The sequence below is a fragment of the Schistocerca americana genome, chromosome 6, assembly GCF_021461395.2.
Source record: "Schistocerca americana isolate TAMUIC-IGC-003095 chromosome 6, iqSchAmer2.1, whole genome shotgun sequence".
Lineage (NCBI taxonomy): Eukaryota > Metazoa > Arthropoda > Insecta > Orthoptera > Acrididae > Schistocerca > Schistocerca americana.
This window is the reverse complement of record NC_060124.1, coordinates 576,844,650-576,859,716: the sequence shown is the minus strand read 5'-3', so window position 1 is coordinate 576,859,716 and position 15,067 is coordinate 576,844,650. Positions and strand designations below refer to the sequence as shown.

General features: G+C 44.9%; 1 protein-coding gene across 3 annotated transcripts in view; it reads right to left on the bottom strand.

Moving 5' to 3' along the window:
- LOC124619496 (protein croquemort-like) overlaps window positions 1-14,796 on the bottom strand; it is a 267,151-nt gene extending 252,355 nt beyond the window's left edge. The window contains exons 1-2 of one of the 3 annotated variants that reach the window (XM_047145911.1): window positions 14,674-14,716; window positions 7,017-7,185 (exon numbers count right to left, since the gene is read on the bottom strand). Coding sequence is in view for 1 of the 3 variants with exons in the window: in XM_047145910.1 (XP_047001866.1) it covers window positions 5,299-5,334 (36 nt within the window). In the remaining 2 variants the exon portion in view is untranslated. Of the gene's footprint in view, window positions 1-5,298; window positions 5,367-7,016; window positions 7,186-14,673 lie in introns of those variants that run through there. The other 2 variants (XM_047145912.1, XM_047145910.1) reach the window with 2 other exon arrangements.
- Window positions 14,797-15,067: the final 271 nt, after the last annotated feature.

The window sequence follows — 15,067 nt, the reverse complement described above, 5'->3', positions numbered from 1 at the left end:
CCTGAATCCGGTGGACCAGAGGGTGCTCAGGGTAAAGAACTTGGAGACTGAGGAGAGAGCTGAGAGAATCTGAGCAGATTACGTACTGTATCCGCTGATGGTGGCGGATGTAGTGGAAAGCCTGGAGAACAGCGTAAAGCTCCGCAGTATAAACCGAACACTGGTCGGGAAGCCGAAAGTGATTTGGGGTGTCGCCAACAATATAGGCACTCCCTACACCTAACGATGTTTTCGAGCCGTCGGTGTAAATAAATGTGGCGTCCATCATTTGTGCATATAGAGCAGCAAATGCCCGACGGTAAACAAGTGTAGGGGTACCATCCTTGGGAAATTGACAAAGGTCACGGAGCAAGTAGATCCGGGGACGGGGCCATGGCGGTGCTGTACCCCAAGTTGTCAAGAAGGTTTTTGGAAAGCGGAAGGAAAGAGAATGGAGCAGTTGACGGAAGCGGACTCCCGGGGGTAGTAGGGAGGAGGAGCGGCCTGCATACCCTACATCAAAGGAGGCGTCGAAAAAAAGGTCATGGGCTGGATTAGCAGGCATGGAAGACAGATGGCTAGCATAACGACTCAGAAGGACTGCCCGCCGATTGGACAGCGGAGGTTCAGCAGTCTCAGCATAAAGGCTTTCCACAGAGCTGGTGTAAAAAGCTCCAGACACTAAACGTAATCCACGGTGGTGGATAGTGTCGAGACGCCGAAGAATAGACGGCCGAGCAGAGGAGTAGACTATGCTTCCATAATCCAATTTCGAGCGCACTAAGGCGCGATAGAGGCGGAGAAGGACCACTCGGTCCGCTCCCCAGGAGGTACCATTCAGGACACGGAGGGTGTTAAGGGAACGCAGACAGCGAGCCGAAAGATAGGAAACGTGGGCGGACCAGCAAAGTTTTCTGTCAAACATAAGACCCAAGAATTTAGCGACGTCGGAAAACGGAAGGTTGACAGGACCTAGATGTAAGGAGGGCGGAAGAAACTCCTTACGTCGCCAAAAGTTAACACAAACGGTCTTACTGGGTGAGAAACGGAAGCCGGTTTCGATGCTCCACGAGTGGAGGCGATCGAGACATCCTTGAAGACGTCGTTCAAACTTCCTTCATGCCAGACAGCATGGATTCAGAAAACATCGATCATGTGAAATACAAGTTGCATTTTTCTCAAATGATATACTGAAAGCCTTCGATCAAAGCAGGGTGGTAGTTGTAATGATTCTTGACTGTAGGAAGACATTTGTCCACAACCATACCTACGCTTATTATTGAAAGTACAATCGGATGTGTTATCAAGCGAAATTTGTGACTGGATTGAGGATTTCTCTATAGGTAGAACGCAGCATGTTATGTTGGATGGAGAGTCATTGACAGATGTAGATATAACTTTAGGTTTGCCCCAAGGAAATGTGTTGAACCTGGGCTGTTCATTTTTTTTACCACGTTGCGGACAATAATGATAGTAACCTCGGACTTTTCTCAGGCAACGCAGTTATCTACAATGAAGCATTGGCGGAAAGAAGCTGAGCCAAACGTCAGGTCTTGATAAGGTTTCAGTATGGTACAAAGACATGGATAACTTGATTTAAGCGTACAGAAACGTAATCTAATGCACTTCGTAAAACGAAAAAAAATAGTATCCTATGACTAAGATATTACTCATCGTTGGAAAGGTCAATTCATACAAATGCCTCGGTTGATTTCTGTACGGCTATGAAATGGAACGATCCTATAGACTCAATTGTCGGTAGAACAGGTGGAAGACTAGGGGAATGAAATTAACCTGCTTACAAACGACCCGTGTGACCCATTCTAGAATTCTCAATGGACAGAAGTCTTCCGAAGTAAGAGTGATTTCAGGTGTGACGCAGGGGAGTGTCGTAGGACCGTTGCTATTCACAATATACATAAATGACCTTGTGGATAACACCGGAAGTTCACCGAGGCTTTTTGCGGATGATGCTGTAGTATACCGAGAGGTTGTAACAATGGAAAATTGTACTGAAATGCAGGAGGATCTGCAACGAATTGACGCATGGTGCATGGAATGGCAATTGAATCTCCATGTAGACAAGTGTAATGTGTTGCGAATACATAGAAAGATAGATCCTTTATCATTTAGCTACAATAGAGCAGGTCAGCAAATGCAAGCAGTTAATTCCATAAATTATCTGGGAGTAGGCATTATGAGAGAGATAAAATGGAATGACCATAAAAAATTGTCGGTAAAGCAGATGCGAGACAGATTCATTCTAAGAATCCTAAGGGAATGCAGCCAGAAAACAAACGAAGTAGGTTACAGTACACTTGTTCGCCCACTGCTTGAATATTGCTCACCAGTGTGGGACTCGTACCAGATAGGGTTTACAGAGAGAGAGAGAAGATCCGACAGAGAGCAGCGCGCTTCGTTACAGGATCATTTAGTAATCGCGAAGGCGTTACAGAGATGATAAACTCCAGTGGAAGACTCTGCAAGAGAGACGCTCAGTAGCTCTGTACGGGCTTTTGTTGAAGTTTCGAGAACATACCTTCACCGAGGAGTGAAGCAGTATATTGCTCCCTCCTACGTATATCTCGCGAAGAGACCGTGAGGATAAAATCAGAGAGATTAGAGCCCACACAAAGGCATACCGACAATCTTTCTTTCAACGAACAATACGAGACTGGAATAGAAGGGAGAACCGATAGAGGTACTCAAGGTCACACACCGTCAGGTGGCTTGCGGAGTATAGAGGTAGATGTAGAATACCGTTCAAGTCTGTTGAGCCCGTATCAAATATGAGAAACAGTGGATATTGAACCTGTACAAAGAGAGCAGCACGTGTGTCGTGGGAGATTTCTTTGACACGTGGGGGAGTGTAACGGAGATGCTGGAAAGAACTGGCGCACATTGCAATATAGTGACATTTTCACCTGGAAGTCTGCTTAGAAAGTTTCTAGGACCGACTTTAATTGATGAATGAAAGAATGACAACAGCCTCCTGCGTATCGCACCCACAGGGATCGCGGAGACAAGATCTCATTGATTACAATGTGCTTGCAGACACACATTTGAGCACTAATTCTTCTCACACTCTACACGGGAATGAAACGGGTAAAATTCGTAATAAATGCTACAATCGGAAGTATTCTCTGGCATTCACTTCAGTGCTTTGCAGGGTATAGAAATAGATGAAGTCAACGTGGGAACCACTAAAAAAAAAAGCATTGACACTGCTTAAAGGACACAAGTTAGTTGTCTCGCTACACTGATAAATCGACAGTAGCTGACCGCCCGCCGGGACCAGGTAACTACCAATTTCGTTTCTTCGACACTATCAAGGTGCAGTTATTACTATGCCAAGATGTACAAAGACGCCATAGAAATTCAAATCAGAAAAAGAATTTAAACAGGAAACAAAATGGATTGATACCGGAGAAGTTGTGGACCATAGTGATAAATAAACAAAGAACGCCAGCACTTCTGCCCTGTAAGCTTCATAACGCACACCTGGACGTTACTCCGTGATGTTAGGTAACGGTGTGGTTACGTAATAAACCGGTCGTTGAGGGGATATGTATAAATAGTTCGGCTAACCGAAATTTTCTGGGTTTGGAACTACTCTTTATAGCTTTTGATGACTTCTTCACCAGTAGGGGACGGAACATTTTTAACAAATACATCTTAGACCTCGACCTAAAGCCCAGCTAACGAAAATCACCAAGAAAGCATTGCCAATATCCTGGCATACATCAATTCGAATATCTGCTCGCAACAAGACAGTCTAGCGAAAACGAGTTTTCTCACGTAGAAGACACACGCGACACCTACACTGTAAATTTTACCATCTGAAGTTACAGAAGAGATTTTTTTTATATATATATATATATATATATATATATAACCTAGGAGTTACAGTCACGAAAAGCTTTTGAAAAACCATCTGTTAGTAGCCTAACAAGTATCTGGTTACTTAACAGCCCTTTCATGGTGCCTGGTTAACCTATTCCCCGGAAAAAATAAACTTCCCTTGTCACAAATTTCTACCAACTGAACCTACCGATATTGAATATCGGCTTCGTCCCGAAACTTGGTGTATCCTGTGGCGTCATACACACGCAAACAGAAAGAAAACAAAAGAATGGCAGTATTTATTTTGCGCCTATGTTAGTGTTTGGAAGATAGGTTCTGGTGACACACTGACAACGCAGCGAAGGATCTGACTTTGGTCGGAAGATGACAGATTCGTTGACGTATTTCCCGAACCCAACTAATGTAAAGAAACATTTCGATGTGGTGGAACACTGGTGTGTAACGTTTCTCGAGATATGGGTTAGGGTGAGAGGTGACAGTTTGGTTGTGGGATGGCGAAGCTCTAATGACCGCTTCTGTTTACTTTTAGAACACATCGAAGAACACAATAAATTACACGAGAACTCTAAAACTATAGCACGTAATATGGCGTTAGGTACCAGCTTCGTATTGCATCGATACGCCAATGTCGTCCTTAGCTTGGCAGAGATGCGAGCTTTAAGAAACGACCAACGGCTGACGTTGGTAACACGAAAACATTAGCAAAACAAAATTCAACAAACATGACATCAACGGGAATAGGGTGTTTCGAGCCCTAAATGCTCCTGTTATTAAAGCTTTCGAGTATACAAAGGCTTAAATATATTAGACAACGGTGGTATATTATGGGTTTTGATGAGGGGTACAAATATAACTGGAATGCGTAATATATACAAAAAAGATTGTCATGACATATTTTGGCAACACATATCAAGACTATCACGTTCCAACTTGACCTATATATGAGTGACTGCTACAGTCCAGTCTGTCACCAAAGCCTCATAAAAAACAACAGATGCAGCTGCAGTATACGTCACAATATGAAGAATAATTCTCCTTGGTGGATCGCTGTCTCCACTAGACTTATGCTGGTCTACTGAACAACGTGATCTAAGACACCACACACAAGAAATAAACGAGGTATTAAAAAGAAAATGTACGATCGACAATTGCAAGAAAGAAACGAGGACTCACATACGTCTTAACACTTCAAAGGCTCTACTGATGACTCCTATTGGTCACTAGACCCAAGAATATTGCGTGTCAGATGAATGAATACACCATACAGCACTAATAGTTTAGTGGTAAAAGTAGTCGACTCTTAAACGCAGACTCGGTTCTCAGAAATAACGCTTATGTTTGGCACTGGTAGCACATCACACTGCGAAAATAACCTCGTTCAGAAACATAATAGCAGCATAGCGCGTGTTTTAGCGACCACAGTCAGGGCTCGGGTGTGTGTGCTGCGAGACTCACCACGGAGGAACAGCACAGTGCACGCCCTTCGCCCATACTGCCTGCCCTGCCTATGCACACTGCACCGCACTGCACTAGACTGAAGTGTACGCGCTGACGGCGTTCCCACTTGGACACGAATGACGAGTTAGTCCCTACCCCTCCATCTGAACCACACTGACTGACGGCGGTGGGGGGGATCTCCAGGAAAATTGCGAGCAATTCTCGATAGCCGACGCTCGTGTGGCGACTGGACGTGCTCCATTGAATGGATGTAGCCCTAGGTCAATATGTCACATTTTCGACATAAGTATTCCCTCCAGTTGCACTAGGTACTCCCCACGAGGAACATATAGTACCACTTCGCTTCTGAATAAGAGACAGTAACCTTTTGTCCAACTTCGATGTATTTCATTAATTATTATACGATCCAGTGTATCTGCGATATTCGATCGGATCTCCTAACTATGAAGGAAAATGAACACACACACAAAAAGAAAACCTAAAGCTCAGCACTTAACGTAGTTCCGTCGTGCACCTTAAACTGAATTAGAAACATTCGAGCGCCATTGTGCCATTCTGAAAGTGTGAGCGGTTTACAAAGAATAAGCCAATCGGTAAACAAGGACAGTGAATAAATAAAAAATACAAAAGTTCGTAGGAACAGAATCCGTGAGCACATCAGTGTGGCAAAGTCGCTGCTTCGTTAAGTAGTGCTTACGTGTAACATAGTCATCTTACTGTACGTATCCTTAGGGTGTGTACAGGAAAACAATTAAATTAATTGCTAACGATAATAAACGTAATACTACCATGCCACGATTTGAACGAGGAAAATAGCATTAATTCTGAAACTAGTACCGAAAGTATCCTCCGCCACTCACCGTTAGGTGACTTGCGGAGTATGATGTAGATGTAGATGAACTAGTAACTGTGGACGAAATAGTTACCTGCTGTTTTTTTCTTCCCTAAGACTGCTTGCTTAGTATGTGCAAGTTACCATTTGTTGGAATAAGTACAGTGATTACGGACAAGCTGTTTGCTTAACTCGTGCTTCTGTTTTGAGCAGCAGAAGCTACGAATGCAGTCCTGTGTGGACATTAATGGTTTCTACTGAGAAGGCTACCGCACCAGGAACTTTCGAGCATACAAATTCGGATCATCGGTCTAATCGTCTTCGTTGTAAGACAGTCGACACGTTTTCCAGCCATACTTAAGACCACTTCTGTATCGAATCCCTCACCCACTCTCAACGAGCTGATCGATTTTGTCGAAACGTTTGACAGCATAAGGCGGAAAACAAACTCGTATTAATACGCCGCTACAAACAGCTCCTTAGTAATCGCTCCTTTTGTGGTAGGACAATATATGTGGCGACTACGTTCGGATACCATTAGATCGCAGAAAAAATGTCTCTCCTGCTAGACTTGCGGAATCGCATGGTATTTTTTAAAAGGGAAGGTAAAGAAATATAGAAAAAAGTGATGAAAAAATACGTACACATCAGTGACTCTGACGAGTTTTCACATTTCTTTCAGCTTATGGTAGTCCGTATGTTCATTGGGCTATCAGTAGCTAAAAAGAAGGGAACAAGTAATCTCATCGCACTCTCGTCAGGCCTGGCGGTCTAGCGTAAAAACGCATTCACTTGAAATGGTTTGCAAGAACCACGCAAAAAGCGAATCTAGATTCAAGCTGGGGATTTGACTGTCGCTCCCCGGAAGATGAGCTCATCCTACCTGTTCGCCCGAAATCAGTGCAGGGAACAGAACCGACGTGCGTCACGGGGTACAGGGTCCAGCGCCGTGTGTTCCAACAGCGGGTTCGGCTGTACTACGTGTAGCGTGTGTCGTGTGTGCCGCTCTATACGACACGGGCCTTCTCGCCCGCCTTACAAGGACGCCTGACCTGGAAACCAGCCTTCACTCAGCGTTTCGAAATATTAAGCGAATGGCATTTAACGGATTTACATGAAACACGAGAAAGCGCCGCAGATGAAGCACGGAACAATGTCATTGTCTGAAGAGAAAAATAATTCTTTACAATTGCGGAACACTTCGGACTGTCACACTTACTAAAATACTCTGCGGTATCACTCCGTGGTCGAAAGAATTCCTCTCCGGCACCCAACGTTTCGTCCCCACCTGCTTTCAAAACATGAGACGTCTCGTCTCTGCGCGAGAGCATACGGAAACAGTATTTCACATTAGTCAGATAGCGGGTAAAACTGTCTGTCGGACAGTCGAAGAAACTACAGCCCTCCGTGGAGATGTCCTCCACAGATGGGGATGAAACATTGTGTTTCAATAGGAAATTGTCCGGAATGTTTTAATAAGTGTGACGTTTCCGATAGTAAAAGTTTAGATATTAGGAACTGAGTAGTGTCTCCTCTAGATATTCTTAAATCTGCTCTCTTTAAATCTGGATAAATCCAGTGTAATATGTTGAACAATGGAAACTACCGTGATAGTTTCCGTTTACAGGGTTAGTGCTTAACATCTAAAGCACATCACATTGTTTTATTATTTGAGCGTAAAGATATGAAGTGGTTTGAAATGTGATAAGGAAGGCAAATGGGAAAATTAAATGTTTCGGAAGGACTCAGGGAGAGTGCGATGCATCAAGCAGGCGTAAAACAGAAATCGCACTGCTAGGATATCAACAGCTCAGCGCAACCGATACGTAAGTGAAACAGACTGTAACATTTATATCCATTAGAAGTAGGTTTATATTACGTAACTGTGTATCTGCAGTTATGGAGTGTTTATTCTTTGTTATTTAAAGTCCTTGAGATGTGGCAAGAAACTTGGTAATGTCATTATGAAAAAAGTGAAAAGATATGTTAAAATGAAAAATTACAATAATATGTGTATGTTCATAAAAAGGAAAATGTTTATTGAAAGCTGGTTCATCCTTAGGGCACTTGTATTTGTAACATGTAAAAGCTGTAGGGACGTCCTCCCGCTACGGAAGTGGAATGGCGCGATGTAAAAGCTGGTTTTGGCAGTGGAACTGAGCGTCTCCTTTGTGTGAACGGTATGCAGTGAACGGTATGCAGTATGTAGTTAACCGTACCACGGTACACTTCCACGGTGCAAGAGAGGCAATTGGAAGCCGCTTTACAAAGGATGTGCCTTGGATGAGGATCTGGCAATTATTTGGTATTCTCGGCTAATATGTTGAAAATCCGACGCCAAGAAGAGATTTTATAGATCATTCGAACATCAAGAGCCGTGAGTCAGTTAGCCGCCATGCCGCTTGCCACCAATCTTCGCCTCTGCTTCACTAACTTCATACGTTCAGGAATTTATATGGGCATGGACCAGTTAATTTGTGTGTTGTTTTAATAATAATCACATCATTATAAACCAGTGTCAGGAACCATATTTTCCATCCTGACCATGAACCTATGCAGGGTCCTTACCTAAGTGTTACTAAAACTGAGTATCCTGATTTAAATGAACAATTATTGCATTCAAGTGGTTAAAAGTGATTTTTTGTCTAATATAAAAGGAATAAAAGTTAAAGTTAAAACCACAAAGTGAAAGTGGAGAGGCTTTTGGTAAAGTATCCTTAACTTATTTCAAAATAAAGTTTTGTAGGAGTTCAGTGCAAGATTGTGTAAATATTATTGTCTAGAATACCTGTTTCACAGGTGATAAAAAAGGCAAATAAGTTAATCTCACTTTCAAAAATAGTGTGGGTTTGATTTCAATCATGAATGGTTCCTTTTTTGAAGTTAATTAAGCCCAGTTTTGTATTTTATTGTCTTACAAAGTAAATTATGAACTACTCTAAGTGAAGTGAACGATTAGCTTTTTGAATTAGTCTTTTCTACTGTAATAATCAGAGAGCGTTGACTAGTGAAACTATATTAGTTTATGCGTCCGCACCATATTCTCCACTTACTAGGAAACAACTGAACTATTACTGTTGCCAAGGAAAACGGATATTTGTAGAGGAGCTTAAACATTGTATTTGTGATATTATTCATCTTTATTTATTTTTGTCATGTCAGTTAAGTCAAAAGGCCCTCATGTACAAATTTAGTTCTGCACTTCATGCAGTAACATTTCAGCATCTGATTAAGTAATGCCTTTGAGTGTAGTTGTCATTAGTATGAGCTTGGTGCAAATCTACTCCCTATAATTTACTAGTGTGTGCGCTATTGGTAACTGCTGCTACACACAGTTCGAAGTAGACTGTGTCAGTTTGTATCTTGTTTGCTGTTCAAAGAGAAATCTCAACGAAAGTAACTTCAACAAACAATATTCAGTTTTCTTAAACATATATTTACAAATTAATGTTCCTAATTGGGCTTGCTACTGTTGATTTTTTTATTCATTTATATTTTTAATACTTTCATTGACTCCCAAGGTTAAATTACATTTGGTTTTTCTGTTAATTTCACCTAATTCAAAATTATAGTCCGATACCTTTGTCCATTAGACACACGCGAGGTCAAATCTTCAAAATCCTCTAAGAGGGTAACATTAGTGTGTTACAGGCAGGATAGTGTTGTAGGATATGTTAACGGCATTTAAGGTGTATTCTCTGGACGATGCGCGTCATTGTTCTCCAAAAAGACTGTTGGCTGTAGCTGGAGAACAGGTATTAAAAAACTAACGTGGAACTGGCTCCATCCTATACAACCTATACAAAGGCCGTGAGCAAAAAATGGGATGAGGGCACGCATAGGTATTGTCCCGTCGTACCCCTAACGACTGGAGTGCTTGTATCCACTGATACAGAAACCGCTAGCTGACAAAAGCGGTATGTGTAGGAAAGAATTTTGTAAGACTTTAAAACCATTCTGAAAGCTGCCTCGCGCGGGATTAGCCGAGCGGTCTGAGGCGCTGCAGTCATGGACTGTGTGGCTGGTCCCGGCGGAGGTTCGAGTTCTCCCTCGGGCATGGGTGTGTGTGTTTGTCCTTAGGATAATTTAGGTTAAATAGTGTGTAAGCTTAGGGACTGATGACCATGGCAGTTAAGTCCCATAAGATTTCACACACATTTGAACATTTTTGAACATTTGAAAGCTGCCTCCACTTGAGTAGAGTCTACGTACATTTACCTGACTTCGAGAATACATTGCCGGATTCGAGACGCAGCGCACTACTGAACTCGATAACGTGTCCTCTGCTCAATAGCTGCCGGGAGGCCAGGAACAAAGATAGGGTAGGGACAAAGACGAAGTGACGCGTGCAGAAACACAACGTATTTCTTATCGAGGGGAAACGCCATCAGCACTGCTAACACACTTTGGCAGCAGCCGAGGGACATTTATTTGTGCCGGAGATACATCTCGTGCGTCACTCTGATAAGGAACTGGACCGTCAGCAGAATCGCGTCTCTCAAGGACGTATGAGTGAAAGACGGAGAATTCCGCGAGTTCATATATAATACCACCGCGCTCGTGTTTATCACTCCCATACTTGCAACAACATAAAAATAATCATCACGGGTTCGTTCCCCAGCAGTGCTACATACAGGTAGAGTGTAAAGAGCGCCACTTGTAAACGGAGAAGTGAAGTGCAGGCCGCAGTGCGGTCCCCCGACGCCTGCACCGGCTCGCGATGTCAACTGGGCTCGTCTGTGCAGCCGGCATCTCTCGTGAGCGCAATGGGAACCAAGGACGCAGCCACGAGCAAAAGTCGCACGCCGACCGGTTCCCGTAGTCAGAATATTACTCTCAGCAACAGAGAAAACCAACAGCGGTCGTAGATAAGTATGACATCTACAACGGCATCGCCGAATGGTCTCCTGTGCTAGATCGTAAGGAACGGAGCGCGGAACGGGTCACAATTTTTCACACGAAGACTCGATTGCTACAGAAGCAATACATGACAGGAAATCTCCTGGGAATGACCGACAGCTGAACGTTTGGATTCCTAATCTGACTCTCACTGAGCCAACAAGCGCCGGTAGTGGAACTTCGCCTGAAGCATGCTCCTCTAAATTAACTCTGGTGCAAGGCATACGCAAGAACATTACGCAACACCTAAAATCCGCAAGTCAGCCTTTGTTAATTGAGTGCACTGTCCATTTACAAATCGAAATAAATGTAGTAACGATCTTTTTGGAGCGCTGTAGACGACCCGGTAGCAGGGGCTCATGTTACTCTCCACCGTTAACTCTCAGTAGTGCAGTGTTATGTATGTACGGGTTAGCAGCGTGGAATCAGTGCAATAAGAAGGTTCGACGAAGAAGCGCGATACAATGGAAGATGCCGCGCCTGGAGGCGCCCACGACCACACCGTGAGTGAAGTTGGCCAACTCGGTTGCTGCAGCGACGCGGGCTGTCCAGTGTGTCTACAGAGAATGATGCGCCACTCGGAGCCGTCTAGCCCGTGAACAGGGATCGTGAAGACGTTCTGACGCACCGGAAATGGCAAAGAGTGTCAATCATTTTCAGATACAGTCAGTTTCAAACGAGACAGGAACTACTAATATCAGTGCACACAGGTCCATCTGAACTAGTTTCTGTGCGAACATTTCGAAGCGAACTCCACTCACTGTACACTTGGAATCGAGTACTTTGCAGGAGGCTGTTGCTCACAACTGTACGTCTTCGGTGGGAAAAATAACACAGTAATCGGACACTAGCTAACTTAAGGCGTATACTATGATTTTACGATTTACGATTTTGGCTTATTCAAATGGTGCAATGCGTCGAGTATACAGACGGCTCAATGAGACATACACAAACATACACACACACACACACACACACACACACACACACACACACACACACACACACAAATACACGCACAAACGCGCGCGCGCGCGCGCCTTTACACCCATAATACAGATAATACGTACATATAAACGCCCTTCCACGGAGTCACGGTTTGTCTACGAGAATGGAGACAGTTCTCCGGGAGACAAACTTGAAAACTGCCAATCCCGCGGTGTTTTCTTCTAGGTATCGCTGTCAAGAGTTAAAAAAATTATTTGTTTCTGTCTCTTGAAAAAAATGGTGGGTTACAGACAGGCTTCTAGCATGTGTTTTGTTTGTTTCCTACGCTTTTGCAAAAAATGGTTCAAATGGCTCTGAGCACTATGGGACTTAACTTCTGAGGGCATCAGTCCCCTAGAACTTAGAACTACTTCAGCCTAACTAACCTAAGGATATCACAAACATCCATGCCCGAGGCAGGATTCGAACCTGCGGCGTAGCGGTCGCGCGGTTCCAGACTGTAGCGCCTAGAACCGCTCGGCCACCGCAGCCGGCTACGCTTTTGCAGCTCATGATTGTTACAAAGTTCTGAAAATACAAGTGAGAGGTACCAGTAGGAACTAGAAAGACTTTCCAGTTGGACGGCTGAAGATTCCTTGCCAGTGGATGGTGGACATCTTTTTCCTCGCAAACAAAGGATAATTTCGAAGAGTTATTAAATATTTGTACGGTTTTTTTTACTACGTTTCCGTTAGACAAGTACGAATAATACTGTTCTAAAACATCATTTGGTTGTATGTTTCATTCTAGTTAATGGATGAATGCAGAGAAAATGGTCCACCTGTTTCGTTGGTTGAGGTGACGTTGTTATGTATAATACATGCGAAAGATAGGCGTATTTGGATTTACAGTGTTAGAGAACTGCACAGATTTTTGCCCCTTTGCAGGGTTGGTGGCGGTTTGTGAACCGCATGAAGCTGTCTTTGGGATTGGATTGGATTGGATTGTTTGGGGGAAGAGACCGAACAGCAAGGTCATCGGTCTCATCGGATTAGGGAAGGACGTGGAAGGAAGTCGGCCGTGCCCTTTCAAAGGAACCATCCCGGCATTTGCCTGGAGTGATTTAGGGAAATCACGGAAAACCTAAATCAGGATGGCCGGACGTGGGATTGAACCGTCGTCCTCCCGAATGCGAGTCCAGTGTGCTAACCACTGCGCCACCTCGCTCAGTGTCTTTGGGGGTAGTGAGGTAATAAGAAAAGTATATACATACATACACGATAATAAGAAGAATATATACATGTGTATATACACAGACACACACACACACACACACACACACACACACACACACACACACACACACACACAGGCGAAGTCTGGGTGTTAACAAACCGTCATGGTTTGTTTGCTACCCCTCAGTCACACAGACGCTAGTAAGACTGTTTTAGGGTATCACTTGCACGTATGTTTCTTTCCACTTCACAGATCGAATTAGAGAAAACTATGCAAGTGATTCGTGGGCAGAGGTGACGTTGTTTATGTATGCGCAAAAGATCGGCATCCTGACTAGTTGAATTCGCAACTACATACAAGACCACAGTTTTTTTATACTCTTGGTAGCTTGGAGGCAGTTCTCCGATGCTTAAGGGAAGTCTCTGAGGCGGTGAGATGAAAAGAAGAAAATCACAGTATCCAGTGTGTGGATGACTCAGCTGAAATGATTGTTGCTGGTTAGAGGATTCGCTCTCTTTCTTCTCTCTGCCACCTTCATAAAGACTCAAATACACTAAAACTCGACACACACACACACACACACACACACACACATGCACTGTCGAAGAAACGATGCGCGCGCGCACGCACGCACACACACACACACACACACACACACACACACACACACGGCCGGCCGAAGTGGCCGAGCGGTTCTAGGCACTACAGTCTGGAACCGCGCGACCGCTACAGTCGCACGTTCGAATCCTGCCTCGGGCATGGGTGTGTGTGATGTCCTTGGGTTAGTTGAAGTAGTTCTTAAGTTCTAGGGGACTGACTGAAAGTAGGCTGTTTAGGTTTTTATGTTGGTAACGCCATGTAGCGCTCTATATGAAAATCACTGACTGTGCTGTGTGCAGTCTGTGGCTGGTTTGCATTGTTGGAATCTGCTATTGTAGTGTTGGGCAGTTGGCTGTTAACAGCCAGAGACTGCACACAGCACAGTCAGTGATTTTCATATTGAGCGCTACATGGCGTTACCAACATAAAAACCTAAACAGCCTACGTACATACATGATGACCTCAGAAGTTAAGTCCCAGAGTGCTCAGAGCCATTTGAACCATTTGAATCACCCACACGCCCACAGACACCCACCCACCCAGACACACACACACACACACACACACACGCTCGCGAAGAAAGGATGATTCCAGACAGTTGTCTAGAGTAGTATGGTTTGCTTACCGCCCTTCGTCAGGTACACACCGATAACACTGTTCTAAAATATCACTTGTTCGTACGTTTCACTGCAGTTAATGGATCGACAGGGAAAAAATAGTCTACCTGATTCGCTGGTTGAGACAAGTGTGAGAGTTGGGCGCCCGGAATATTCGGTTTCGCAGCTACGCACGACTCCACAGCTTGTTTCTAACATTGGCGATTTAGGGAAAGAAGCAGCTGCCAGCATCCCGGGGCGGGCGCCGGCGGCTGGACTCACCTGCTGGAGCAGCTGTAGTGGCCGTCGCGGCGCGCTGCGTCGGTCGCCAGACTGAGTGCTGGCGGCGGCTGGCGCTGCCGCGGCGCGCCCCCCACCGCCGCTCGCCGGGCTATCAGCTGCTCGCGGTCCGCTCATTCACGGACTGATGGTGAGCGCGGCCCGCGCCCGACACGCCGGCCCTTACGTAAGCCGCGGCCGCAGCCACCGCCACCGGACAGCGCCGGCTCGATATTCCGACCCCGGAACACCGCGCAGCCGGGAGCCATCCCCGCAACGTCCGATACTGTGGGGCCGCGAATTAGCAGACGGAACTCGGGTCTGACGGCACAGAGACGGGCGGGAGCCTCTCCGTGCCGTCCCCCCGCGCAGCCTAGCGCAGTTACGCGGGCCTGGG